This window comes from Melospiza georgiana, chromosome 1 (genome assembly GCF_028018845.1).
Source record: "Melospiza georgiana isolate bMelGeo1 chromosome 1, bMelGeo1.pri, whole genome shotgun sequence".
NCBI classification, from domain to species: Eukaryota; Metazoa; Chordata; class Aves; order Passeriformes; family Passerellidae; genus Melospiza; species Melospiza georgiana.
In genome coordinates this window covers 62,487,581-62,501,285 of record NC_080430.1, presented here as the reverse complement: position 1 = coordinate 62,501,285, position 13,705 = coordinate 62,487,581, and the positions used below count along the sequence as shown (strand labels likewise).

The 13,705-nt window shown below is 40.1% G+C and overlaps 1 protein-coding gene across 3 annotated transcripts in view; it reads right to left on the bottom strand.

Moving 5' to 3' along the window:
- The window catches only part of KIAA0319 (KIAA0319 ortholog), a 54,431-nt gene that overhangs the window by 31,460 nt on the left and 9,266 nt on the right, over nt 1–13,705 (bottom strand). For all 3 annotated transcript variants that reach the window (XM_058021512.1, XM_058021501.1, XM_058021521.1), the window contains 2 exons: nt 11,641–11,805; nt 2,227–2,996 (listed from right to left, as the gene is read on the bottom strand). In XM_058021512.1, the coding sequence (XP_057877495.1) occupies nt 2,227–2,996; nt 11,641–11,689 (819 nt within the window). In that variant the 5' untranslated portion in view covers nt 11,690–11,805. The remainder of the gene's footprint in view (nt 1–2,226; nt 2,997–11,640; nt 11,806–13,705) is intronic.

Here is a 13,705-nt window from a genome sequence, read left to right as displayed (position 1 = left end):
TAGTTTAGGTGAACTTGAAGTTTCATGACTCCTGTAAGGCACAAGGCATAAGCAATTCAGTCAGCAAGGATCCTGACAACTGGCTAAAGATTAGCACCATGCTAATGGCTCTTCCATTAGACAGCAAAATGCAATGGAAACAAGTTTCAAGTCTTACTGCATACCTAAAGCACACAAATGTAGTGGAGCATAGAGCTACTGCAGGTTCTTGGTGTGGCTTGATTTCTGCCACACTACACAGGCAGCAACTAAAAGATGCTTGTAAGTCTCCCCTTGCAGATGGAAGGAAACATGGGAGATGAGCTTAGTATAGCAGTGGTTGGATGTCCTTTATCTTAGCTCAGCTATTGCCCTGTGCTAGGACTAACTGCACCACTAGTGCATGACAGAATTTCACTCTAAATTTTATTAGCAGTGACAGTCTACTTTGTTCTCATACTCTTCATATATACATATATACATATTTTTTGCATACTAAGAAAAAAACAACCAATATCTACTCTTCTCACCTAAACCCCCATGTAAATTATGCTCATGTGGAAGTGTGCATAGAAGGAACTTTTAAAAACAAGTCTCCTATCATCAACTCTGCTTGCAGAAGCAGTACCTAATTTTCAGTTTGGCACAGCATTCATTCTGTTTTCAAGTGTTCTTCCATACACATGAAAATGAGTTCTGATCTCTTCTCACTTGTGCCAATACACTCCAGACCAACTTAGTCAGTCATAAAAGGCACAGGCTACCTTGACTCTACAGGAGATGGTCCTCAAAAAGCAGCCTGCTGTCATGGCCCCCACTTAACTCCAGGGCAATCATCTCCCTTGCAATTCTTCCAAACAGATCCCACAACAGACCAAAGACTGCAGCCCATGGTTGTGACTCTGCTTCCTCACTTATTCCTGCCCCTCTTAGGAGCTTCTACCTCATGCCTGCATCCCTAACCAATCCTTTGTTTCCTGCAAGGGTGAGGTCCAGCAGAGTCTCTCCTTCTCAACTCCTGGAAGCAACTCAAACCAATAACCTTCTTGAAGTTATCAACAAGCTTCAGAAACTTTCTGCACAGCTTTTGCCCCGCTCTCTTGCCCTCCCAGTAGGTATTGGGGTGTCTTAAATCCACCAAGAGGACCAAGGCTGTTAATAGGAGGTTCCTTCCAGTTACCTGAAGTCTTTATCTGTTTCTTATGACTTGTTGCTCTGCACACATCAGTCATCCCCTCCCAGAACTGCAGTTGTCACAGATTTCATGCAACTTTCTTATTTGCTTGCATTTTACTTCCCTACAGTAATAATAATAAATTACCATTTTTACAACAAGAGATACCCGCTAGTTACAAAATCTTGTGGTATTTAGAGCAAGTCAGCTAAAACTGATCAATTTCCTCTTTCCTCTGGCAAGGGGAGTCAAACCCAGGGAATGCTGAATTTACAGCTGGTTTAAACTTTCCAGCTGAATCCATCCCTGTTATTAAGAAACCAAGGCCCTTCGAGTGTCAACTGATCAAACTAGTTGGCATAAACAGAGAACAGGTGCACCTTATGAAAACAGAGAACAGGTGCACCTCACTTATATTGACTTACATATTGGATTTTAGGTAATTAACTTATTTTTCTAATTATCAGACTCAAGGATTCTGAGAACAGAAACACCTTATCCACTTTATCCTGCTGCACATCATGGTCCAAAACTGCTATCATGCCTCCTTAAGTTCCATGCCCTTCTCATGTTTTAAAAGCATTATAAAAACTAACTCAGCACTTACACCTGTAACACCACTGTGCATTAGTAGCATGAAACCATGAAGAAGGCCTAATTTTATTGATGGAAGAGCTTATGTTCCCTGATTCTGGCCTTTGGATACCACAGGGTCTACCAGTACTGCTCTGCTAACTTCTTCCAGTGAGTCACCAGGGGTCAGAAGTGAAGAACACTGTAACACTATAACACCAGATCCAGGTTCACTAATTTGTACACTTCCAAGGAAACCTCACAGTGCCCTAAAGGGAACGTTACTCCTTATCATCTGATGAAAAAAAAATCCTTTAGTGATTCATCTGTCTCTTAAGACAATCCTCTTCCCTTCAGCCTCTTCTACACAGTAACACGACTGTAAGTCATTTGAGAGTTGTAATATTATAAAGCAATAACCTAAGATTTTAAAAGATTTGAAAACTAAAATAATTGCCAAGTAGCCTCACCATAGCCTGCTTCCTTAGGGGCAAACATACCTCTTTTTGCAAAGCATCCTCAGGTTGTGAAAGGAGTGGAACTGCTGCTTCCCTTTCAAATGTCTTCCCAGGGAGTGGTGTAATCTCCAGAGGGGACGACCTCTCTGTGGGGTGTTCATTGACGGAAGTCAGTTCAGAGCTGTTTTTATTCAGAAGGCTTTCCACCTTCCCAGCCACCCCTTTCTTTTCAGCAAAATCTTCCTGGTTATCTCCATCATCACCCGTGGAAGTGTTGAAGCCATTTTCACCTGCCACTATCAGGCCCCAGTCAGCATAATCCATATTATCCTTTTGCTCATGTTTGATGCCCACCTGAAAGGGGTCCTGCTCCAACTCTTTATAATCATCAATATATTCAGGTATCTCCTCAAGGCTGGGATCTTTGCCAAGCAGAGACAGCTTCTTCAGGCTACTCACTTCCTCTGATGGCTCATTCTGGAGTCCCACAGAGTGGACCATGCTTGGGATCACTTGGCCAAGCCCTAGCAGTGAGGCTGGCCTCTGAGAAGGCCTCAGCACAAAGGTAAGGTAGGACTTGACAGTTTCAATTTTTTTAGGCTCACAATTGTCCTTGTGTTGGCAGTTGACGATGTAACAGCGCCGTTCAAACATCCAGGACAAGTCACAACCGGAGAGGTCACAGCATGCCGCGATGCAGTCGGACACGGACAAAGCGTGAGGAACTCGCATGATTTTAGTGGTTTCTAAGTTGGGAGATATTACTGCACCTGAGTATGTGGCTCCTTCTCTGCACTGCTCACAACTGGAACCTGCAACAACACCACCAACGTAAGGCACAGCACTACATCCAAGTGATAACAGAGTTTATTGTAACTGTAAATAGCTTTCAAGATAGAGACACATGGTATCCTGTTTAGAAGAGCTCATTTCCTTTCACTAACATCATTACTACCTTCTTAAGCATGTCCCTTTGCAGTAAAAATTGTACTTTAGAGGATTTTTCAGTGTAGGACCTTGACATATTTTGTAGAAGTAACTTTTACTCCTGTGCTACAATTCAAATACATAGAGATGAAAACAAATTGCCAATACTTAAAAACAAGAAAAGAGCAGAGAATAAAAAAAAATACAACACCAAAAAATCCAAACCAAACAAAAAAACCAAACCCCAAACCATGTGGTACCTTCATTACTTCTGCAGCATGTTCCTACTGGGATCTTTAGAAACATGTTTAGAAACAAAACTCAAATAAGATGCTGTAACCTCATTTTTTCACTTGAGAGAGAAGCGAGCAAAACTCTAAATAGGAGAAAGATTTGCCATCTCATCTGAATGTCAGGAAGAGTTCCTCACCCCAACGTACTCACTGATCTTAATATAAAACCTGGATCAATTTCTCAAACTTCTGCTGCTTTACCCACAAGTTCATGTGAAAACCCAAGAGCTTGCTCCAGTATGGAGCTCTTTTCTTCATTTCCAGTAACGCTGAAATTTTTTAACATGACATCGGAATTATTTTCATAGCACATTACAGACTGAGAGTGAAATGGTCAAAAAAAGCATGAATCAACATATTACATATTCCAGTCAGTTTTTAACATCTTTTCTAGGTGTTTTTTTCCCTGATTATAACTGCTCTTCATAATTCTTCTCCCTAAAATCTGATTATGTTTCAAGAAAGTTGAGTAAAGCTAGAAAATTATTCTCTTTGGTTTTCAACTGGAATTGCAATCTCAATGAATGAAACAAATGTGCCCCCACTGTGGAGCTTGTGGATAATACAGGAATGGAAGACAAAGCTGATTTTGCTTGCTTTCTACCTCATTATTCACAATAGGAAAAATGAAATCAAGGAGTAGGAATAGGCTGGCAATAGGGGTTAAGTCAGAATATGAGATGCAGAGATTCTCCAGCGCCACATTACAGTTCCCACCACCTTATCTGGGCTGAACTGCAGCACACTCCTTCACAATACATGGTCTGAATATAGCTATCAAAATATATGTGCAGAGTCAAACTGCCTGGGAAGAATGTAAAGCTTGCAAAGTAGGTTAGTTCAATGCAAAAAAACAAACAAACCCAAATCAAACAAACAAAAAAATTGCACGATATACTGAGGGACAGAGAGGGCAAGATGGTATATGATGGTTTTGCAGAGCTGGCTGTGTGGGGTAAGGAAGAACATGAAATGAAACAAATTTTAAAGAAGATTGATGATATGCAAAAATATAGCTGATTAGGAAGCTGACAAAAAGGATAAGAACTTCAAGAACCATTTTTCTGACTGCAGCTGCTCCTTCACACAGAACTAGGATGCTGTCAACTGTTCCACTTTACACTTTCAGTGAAAAAAATCTACCCAGGGAAACGTGCACTTAAAACAACCTATCCTGTTCTTATACAGCCCAAACATGAAGTATCCTTATCTGTACCCAGAAGACGCTCAAGATTTCTGCAATTTTTTTTCTGTTACACTGCATATAAACATTTTCTCTACATTCCCTTTTCCCTCCAAGAACATAAGACGGTGGCAGAGACTCAGAATTGCCATCACAAGTCTTTCGTTTAAGTTGTCTGCACAACTTAGAACAGGGGAGCCAGAAAAACTCTGGGTTAAAATGAAGTATAGGAGTCAGGCATCCCATTCAACCATTCTGTCTTTTTGCAGCTCAAATGCATTTAGTTAATCCCATAAATCAGTAGAGAGATGAGTAACAGGCCTTTAAAAAGGGAAAACAGAAACATGACTCTGTGCAAATGTGTAATATCAGGTCAGTAACAAATCATTACAATGACTACTTTAGGAACAGCACTATTAATGTGGGCCAAAAAGCTCCTTTGATGGCTGTTTTCATCACCCTCCCCCTCTTTAATGTATTCCTGAAACAGAACGTGAAGAGTATGTTAAAAAAAAGAAAAAAACAAACTGAAGGTTTCACTATTTATTTGCTCAGAACAGAATGACCAATAGTTCTTGCTTAAGAGACAGGCCTACACAACTGGGACATTCCACAGCTCTATCCTGAGGCCAGACTTCAAGTCCTCAATCAACTTCAAATCTCACTGCACCACTTTCAGTTTGACACATCAGTTATCACACTGCAGAGTCAACATCCCTCAAGAGTCATGGTGCTTTTTCAGCCACAGAGAGAAACTTGTCCAGCATATTTCTAAGATGATACATGACTTTGAACCTAGATCTCCCCAAGTACACAACCCAGCCACAAATCTTGGCTACCTGCTTTTGCAAATGTGAGAAGGTTTCATCCCAACAAGGAGCAGAAAAAAATCTCAAAGTAATGGAAGTTTCATCTTGCTTTATCTAGCATTACACCTGAGTTGAATTGTAGCAGTAGGTGTGCAAGAAAGGATGAATTTATCAAGCTCTTTTGGCCTCATACTGGGTGTGTCCACTTCACGTGAAAAATATGTATGATGTACTTAGAGTGAACTTGATCTGCTCTCTAATTTCATATTCTCTTACATCTCATCTCCAGTCTGCAGTGGACTCAGAGATAGCAAGGTGTCTTATTTACAGAAAATTTACTGAAGGTGTGCAATATGAAAGGTCACTTAGTAACATTTGTATCTGCCACAGTACTACCCACTGTGTGAGATCATAGCACAACTATTTTATTTTAGTAAACTGATCTCAGGTATTAAACCTCTGTTCTACTCCAACCACTAATGGCAAAACCCAGCATCATGAAATTCTGTTTCAGTAGAACTCATTCAAGTTACCGATAGGAAGACTGATTCCCTTTATTAAAACCCCCCAAAACCCTCTGGAACATGAGTCAAAAGCCTAAAACTTCTGCAAGCAAAGTGTTTCCCTTCCTCTTAGCTGCAATCTGTTACATCTACAGCAGGACAACACTGACATATCCAGAGACCTAGTCAGGCAAGATGGTTACCATTAAAAAAAACCCCAACCTGTATCCCTTACCAAAATCCTAGCAGAGTCACAGTGTGGAATACAGTTTCATTTTAAAGAGATTCACTCCTTTAATGAGGGAACATCCACACGTTTCTTTGAGCTTCACACTTCTGCTCCTTCACATCTTGGAGCATGAGTCCATTGATGCCAGGAGCCCATCAGGAACACAGCTCTGTGTCTGATATATAATTGTCCCCCTGTTGCAGTTGGCTGGAGACCATTCTGCAAGTGGACATGGAAACCTAAGAGTCTCTCTCCCCCGTGCTCACACAGCCATGAGCACTTGAAAGATTTGCCAGCAAGTATTCTTTTCTTTAGTCAGTCAGTAGAAAATTGACCGTGTACTAACACTTAGGTCATCACAGCTCATCACCTCAGCAGAACTATCCATTCTGTTTGCTTTCCCTAGCAGCAAACACTGCAAGAAGAAGCAGAAGGAAATGGCAAGAGGAAATGTACAGTAACAGAGAAAAGCTCTGATTCAAACGTTGCACCAAGAAATGTCACATTTGACCAGAATCCCATTACCTTTTTGCTGGCAGCACAACATTGTGAGCCCACATAGCACATTATTCTCACAGCCTAAAAGCCTCTCAACTACCTGAGCATGGAGGATCCTATATCAGCTTGCTACAGGAAGAGTAGGATTGTCCCTTTTTTCTTGCCATATGCTCCCTCTACTGTCTTTTAACAGCAAACTAGTTTCTATTCTGGTTTTAGGCTTAGTGATCTTTTTTTAAATCTATTCAAGTAACTTTTACCTCACTTGGTGAATTTTGAGATGAAAGACATTGCATCAGTAAAAGATAAGTTTTGTTTTTTCCTACTACCATTATAACACACTGAAACAATTTTGATAAGTTTCTTGAAGCAAAATTAAAGTAAGTTTTTCATTTTAGTTACAATCATCTAAGAGAAGAAATTAAAATCCCAATTATCAAGCTAGAGATAATTTCCACAGCAGAGCTATAAACCCCTGCAAAGCACACTTCATATCATAAATGATGAAAAAGGCTTATACTCAATCAGCTTTGGTAATGCCCTACAGAGGGTACTGTCCTTGAAACCAGAAAAGTAGTAGAACTGACATCTGAACATTTCAACATCTGAACTGTCACTTCATTGGTTCCTCGCAGCAGCTAACATCTCTGCACACCATGAAAGCATTTTCATTCTTTTACTTCAGGCTGCCCTGAGGCTGCCTCTCAGGTCTTTAAACACAAATACATATGCAATAACAAAGGCTATCAACAGTAAACATCTGCAAATAATGATCTGCAAAGCCTTTATGGTCTTTACAGCAGTCTTCACACTTCTTTTGTCCAGAATCTGTCAAGGCATCATAATTAGTTCAGTGGGTCTGATCATCCTTTCCAAGTATTGTTTTCATTCCATCAATTGCTATTGTCCCTGTTTGTCACTGATAAACCAACTAAGTGCTATTTAAAAAGAAGGAAAAAAAAAGATAATAATAAAAAAAAAGGGTAGATGCACAGCCGCAACTATTGCATCTCTCCACAAGGAAATACCAGACCACTTCCAATGGAGGCATGGACAATGTGAACTAACCTGGCATATGGCGTAACTCACTAAGATCTCAGAGATCATAATCAAGCACCACACCATCCTGTACCTCTGGAAAGACCTGTGTGAACCAGGACACTAGAACATCTAGGCATGGTAGTAAAAGTAACAAAGAATGCACCACGACCCCAGGGCAGTGGTTCCACTGTCATTTCAAAGGCACACCCACATCATAAAGTGTTCCTTGACACTCCTGGCCTGGGCTTTACATGTTAGACATGTAGGAAGAAAAGGGTATTAACATTTTTCAAAATCCAAGACCAGTAGTACTGAAAGGTGTTGAAAATTGAGGGCTTGTAATATATTTAGAAACACCTTCTGCTAGAGTAAAGAAAAGGACATTGGTGAAGGCTATCAAGGAATATGGGAGGTCATATAATCTACATCTGGGCTATGTGGATCTGAAAACAGGAGACCAGACGACACAAGACCTATGACTGCAATTACCTGGTAATTGCTGTCTATATTTTTGTTGGAGTGGCTAATCTCAAAACAAAGCACACAACACACACACACAATATGACAAAACCAAGAGTCAGCCACAAGAATGCTATTCATAATATTTTCAGAAATGCATTTTAACAGCAGTATTTGCAAGGTCTGCATCATATGCCAAATTAAATATGCCTGCTCAAGATGAGAGCTAGACTTAATTGCTTCCAAGATACTGGACTCCCAGTTGCAAAGTAAACTCACTTTTCTGTGCTGGAAAACAATGTCTCCTCTTTCTCATAGAGAAAAAAGAAATTGATACATTAACAAAAAAACATTAATTAATGGCCAGAATAATTGAAATGTATTTCAATATATGCTGCTTTCATCAATGAATGGATTCAAAAAACTGAAACAAGATTATAAGCACACTAAGGAATATGTATATGGATAAATTAGGAACTGCATCCAGAGATTTTGGAAATGAATCACCCAAAATGCATGAGATGTTGAGTGACAGAGGCATGGTACCCACTCATACCCATTGCTACACTCAGCTCAAGCCTCCTGAGAGGCATGGACGTCAGTCAGTGATGGATATCTGTATCAATTAGGTTTATGTGGCACATCTTGGTAGTAGGGGTGGGGGAAAATGGACCGCCAGAATGTCTTTGTGAGAGGACACCAGAAAATGCCCCATGTCAGGACAGAACCTGTTACAAGACTGACTCACAACTGGCTAAGGTTGAGCCAAATGGATGGTGGCTCAACATAACTCCTCTGTGATAAAGCTTTATAAAGAGGCAAAAAGTCTGGCACAAGTGCAGCAGGCAGAAGAGAGGAGTAAGAAAATGTGAGAAAAGCCATCCTGTACACAGCAAGGTCACTGAAGAAGGGGTAGGAGGTGCTCCAGTGCCAGTGCAGGGATTCTCCTGCAGCTGTGGTAAAAACCATGATGATTCACTGCTTCATTGTCCTGCTGTGGCCCATGGAGATCCACATTGCAGCAGATACCCACCCCTAAAGCCTATGCAGGACCCCACCTTGAACCAGGTGGGTAAGCCCTGAAGGAAGTTGTGAAGCCTTGCTTGAACTCCTGGCTGGAGCAGGCTCCTGGCCTGAACCCCAAGCCCATGAAGAGGACTCCACACAGAAAGACATTTTCCAGCAGGACCTGTGACCCCACAGGGGATCCTCACTGGAACAGCTTGTTCCTGAAGGACCTTCATGTGAAAAGGTGGTGTAGTTCTTGAAGAGTGTGAGCCTATGGGAAAGACCCATTGGCTCAAGAAAGAATAATTGGGAGTAAAGTTGAATAAAGAAAGATGGGAGAAGTGAGGGCAAGGTGTTTTTATAGTAGTTCTTACTTCTCATTATCCTGCTCTGCTTAATTGACACTAATTGACACTTAATTTCACTAAGTCAAGTTTTGTCAGCTCTTGACTGTAACTGGTACATGAACAAGACATGACCTGTCTCAATCTCAATCTCAGTCCATGGAGTTTTTAATCTTATTTTTCTCTCCTATCTTTCTGAGAAAGGGAAGTGATAGAGTGATTTGCTGTGTGCCTAGCAGCCAGCAAAGGTAAACCTACGCATTCATTAAAAGCAGTAAAACACTATTAGTCAAAAACTATCATGCACAAAATAAAACTAAACAAACATCACCTAAACAGGACAGAGCAGCTCACCTCAATTTCTTTTAATGAACCAGAGCATATTTTTCAATATCCTTCCACCATTATTCATCAGTGAGGCTGTTTCTCTCTTCTCTCAGTGATGGAGTATCAAGCCTTTCTTTCCTATATTAAGTCAGTCTTCTCCTTATTTCAAATTAAAACAAGTGTTGAGATAACCTGAGGTTTTTTAAAGAAAAGGTAACCTTTAAAAGCACAAGCTCATGGGCAGAAAAAACCTGCAGAATGAACATCTAGCAAATTCCTAAGCACCAGTCAATTCACCTTAAAGCCAGCACTGAAAAGAAGCCCTTTTGACTTAGAAGCGGTAAGCATTTACTGATACATTGTAGCAAACACATCCTGGAAATTAGAAGGAACCTCCCAGTTTAAATTAATATTAATTGTATTAAAAATACTGCAAACTACTGAGATGGAAATAAATACTAACATTTTTACTAAAATAATATGAGCTATTAGGTTATATTATCCTCTGAACACTATGAACTGGTAGTTGAGATACAGGTAGAGGCTCGAAGTACAGCCAGCATTTTGAGAGCAATGGTCTTGTTCTCAGATAAGCCAAGAGAGCATAGGAAATTTGCAATTAAAAACAGATAACTTCCTATATGCATGTGGAAGATGTTCTAATCTGCTAACAATTAACAGTATTATCACAAGCATGAAACTGTGACATTCTCTACAGGCAAATTTCAGCATTTACTGCACAATACTGTCTTCTGCTGAAGTTGCTGCGGGTTTTTTTTTTCCTAAAGATGCTAGTATAGACCCTACAGCAGGTATTCAGTATCTCATAGGAGAGGATTTATTTACAAAAAGCACACTTCTTCATTACAGCAACCAAAAACTCAGCTCCATGTTCTCTTCAAAAAGCTTGGCACTAGGAGATCCTCTTGGTGATCTTGATGATTACCTCAAACACCACCCACAAGTTCAGACATAGGTAATGACTACCCCCCTCAGCTGTAGGCTAATATCTATCCCCTTTAATCCAACTTTTCCAAATTCAGCAGTCAAATTAAGCTTTAGCAAATTAATCAAGTCTCTCTCTCATGAAACAGCTCATTCTGTTTATACTACAAGAAGTAAGAGCCAGACAGCAGTGCATTATTTTCTCCATTTCTGCTAATATGGATACTACCAGTACCAGCAGAGACAGAATTCAAACAATATTTTTATAAGCAAATAAACCCCACTTCTTAATATATTTTTCTTCAGTTATCATATCAAACTACCTGCACTAGATTAAGTCTCTCTCTGACAGAAGCAGTATCAACTATCATTCTTCATCTTTCTGGTTATGGAAATAAATTACCTATTCCTGTGGCTGAAGCAGAAATGTACAGGACTTTCCCGTTTTTGAAAGGATAGATATGTTTGTAGGGAGTATGATGAGGTGAGAGATGTGAACCAGTGCACTCATGCTACTCATATATAAACCACCTTATGATAATTCAGAACAAAAATGTAGCTCACAATGCAAGCAACACATTATTCTTCAATTGCTCTCCTGCAAGTGAAAAAGTGAGAAAACTCTTTGAACTCTCCCACCACCTACTCTTGCCCCATGTATCTCCCCCAAAACAGCCTGCTGAAATTGGCTTCAAACATCTACTCACAACTGCCCTCCTCCATTGCAACTTACAAAGCTGTAACTTACCAAAGCTTTTTGCACTGAGGAATCACAGGATTTCCCAACTTTTGCCTTATTCATATTTATTTCACAGCTGTACACACACTCCAGGAGTATTAAATTCATTTGTTCTGTCTGGATGATTCAAACACAGGAGAAGTACTCCTACCTGTTATTGTCCACAGGAACAGGCAGAGTACACCAGGTCCAAATGCCATGCTGCACCAGGAAGGCAGTGACAACCACTCTTCCAGACAGTGGTGTGGGAGTTATAGGTCTTAATGCTGGGGTGTTTTTCTAATACTGTTTAGTGCCCTGCTGTGGCCATCAAGCACTGAAACAGACAGCACAGGAAAAATTAGGTCAGATGTGAGCATTAGAATTAGAATTAATTAGAATGCCACAGTTAAAGACAATAGACAGGTGACATGCAGGCTTTATCATTACTTCCTGACTTCTTGATGGATGACATAGTAGATCAGGCATGCTGAAGATACAGAACAAGTAACCCACCTGGAAATCTTTTTCTCTAGATACACAGAAACACCCCAGAAATATTTGCACTCTTGGCCTCCAGTACCTCAAACCCCACAAATGCTCTGTCTGCAGTTATCCAGACCCTGGTTTAGCTGTAACTTCAAACTAGCAGGTACTTTTAACTAAGGAAGCACAGACAGCATTCTCCATGCTAAAATCCATGCAGTGTTAAGTCAGCTTTTGAGTGCTCAAGCTATTCTTTCCCAGCTATCAAGGCAATGCAAGCAGACATTCCTTGTCAGGACACTAAATTCTCCAAGTAAGGTATCCTGAGCAACAAATAGATGTAAGGAATGAATAGTTCAAAGCAACATTACTCATGCAAGACTCATGCAACAAAAAAAAAACAGTTTAGCCAAACTCCCCCCACATAAAGGATCCTAAATGGATGCTTGACCAAGAGACACTTTTGTAAATGAAAACACAGGTAGCGTTTTTTTTTCAGTGAACAGCCCTTTTCAAGGCAGAGTAGCACACATTCATTACATGACTTTCATATTTCAGCTGCCTATATCTACATGTGATAGAAACGCTGCTAACTGGCTGCTCTTGGCAGGTTCCTTGCCACACATAATTTTATATGATGAAAAACCGCCTAGGTTTTTTCCCTTGCAAAAGGAAAAATAAGTTACTTAGAAAAGCCAGGGCTGACCGAACTAGATTAGAAGCCCTAGAAGCTCAGCAGTTGGACTTTTGCTCTCTGAAAAGGGATCCTTTATAGGTGGCATGTCTCTTAAGTCATACAAACAACTGGACTCTGATCTGTAACTTGCACTTCTGTGACTGACCACAGCTTCTGCAAAGCAAGACATGTATTTATCTCAAGACGAAATGGAGCAGATGTTTGTTTTAGATGTTAGGAGTTATATCAAAAGCTGAGTGGATCAACTGATGGAATAAATATTCCTCCAGTTAGTTCACTAAAGAGTTTGGCTGCCTCCCTGAGGAAGCTGGACCAGCACAAGCCAAGTGAACAAGAACAGGTTGCTTAACCCAATACAGAGTATAAAAACTAAACAACTAACAAAAAAATTTAAAAGACAGCAATGGGCCTGAGCTAGCTTCAACTCACATGTCCCATTCCACTGACAGAAGATACTGTGATGCTGGGATTATAGAAATCAGTGAAGGGAATCATATTGGTATTCAGGTAAAACTGCATATTGCCACTGCTACATTTTGCCAAGTATAATGGATTTTGCATTGTGATTTCAGCATACTCTGTATTGCTTCACTAAATCAGAAATCCCATGTCACAGTAAGTATCTCCAAATAATGAAGTCTGATATTAGACATTGCATTATTCTTACTCTCACTAACTTTCCAAAAGCCTGATCCTTGACTTCTTGTTTTGCTCTATCCAACATAAAACAAAATCCCCTTCCTAAGGCAGCTGCCTTAGTGAGGAGTAAGCTGGTCTCCCAACCTATTCCTATGCTGCACAATTAGAAAAATTATCTCTGATCACAAAAAAAAAAATAAAAATAAACCCAAAACAACAAAATACCAGACAAACACACATTATACTTCTTCTAAGATGACGCTATTTTAATATCTGTAGTTAGATGTTCCCTCAGGAAGCAATTCCTGCCAGAGGAGCTGTGCTCCTCCGTAGCACATTTAGTAAGGCTTGACCTGAGAAAGACCAAAAGGTTGTCTGGATGCTTCCAGGTACTACTTCTATGATACAAAATTTT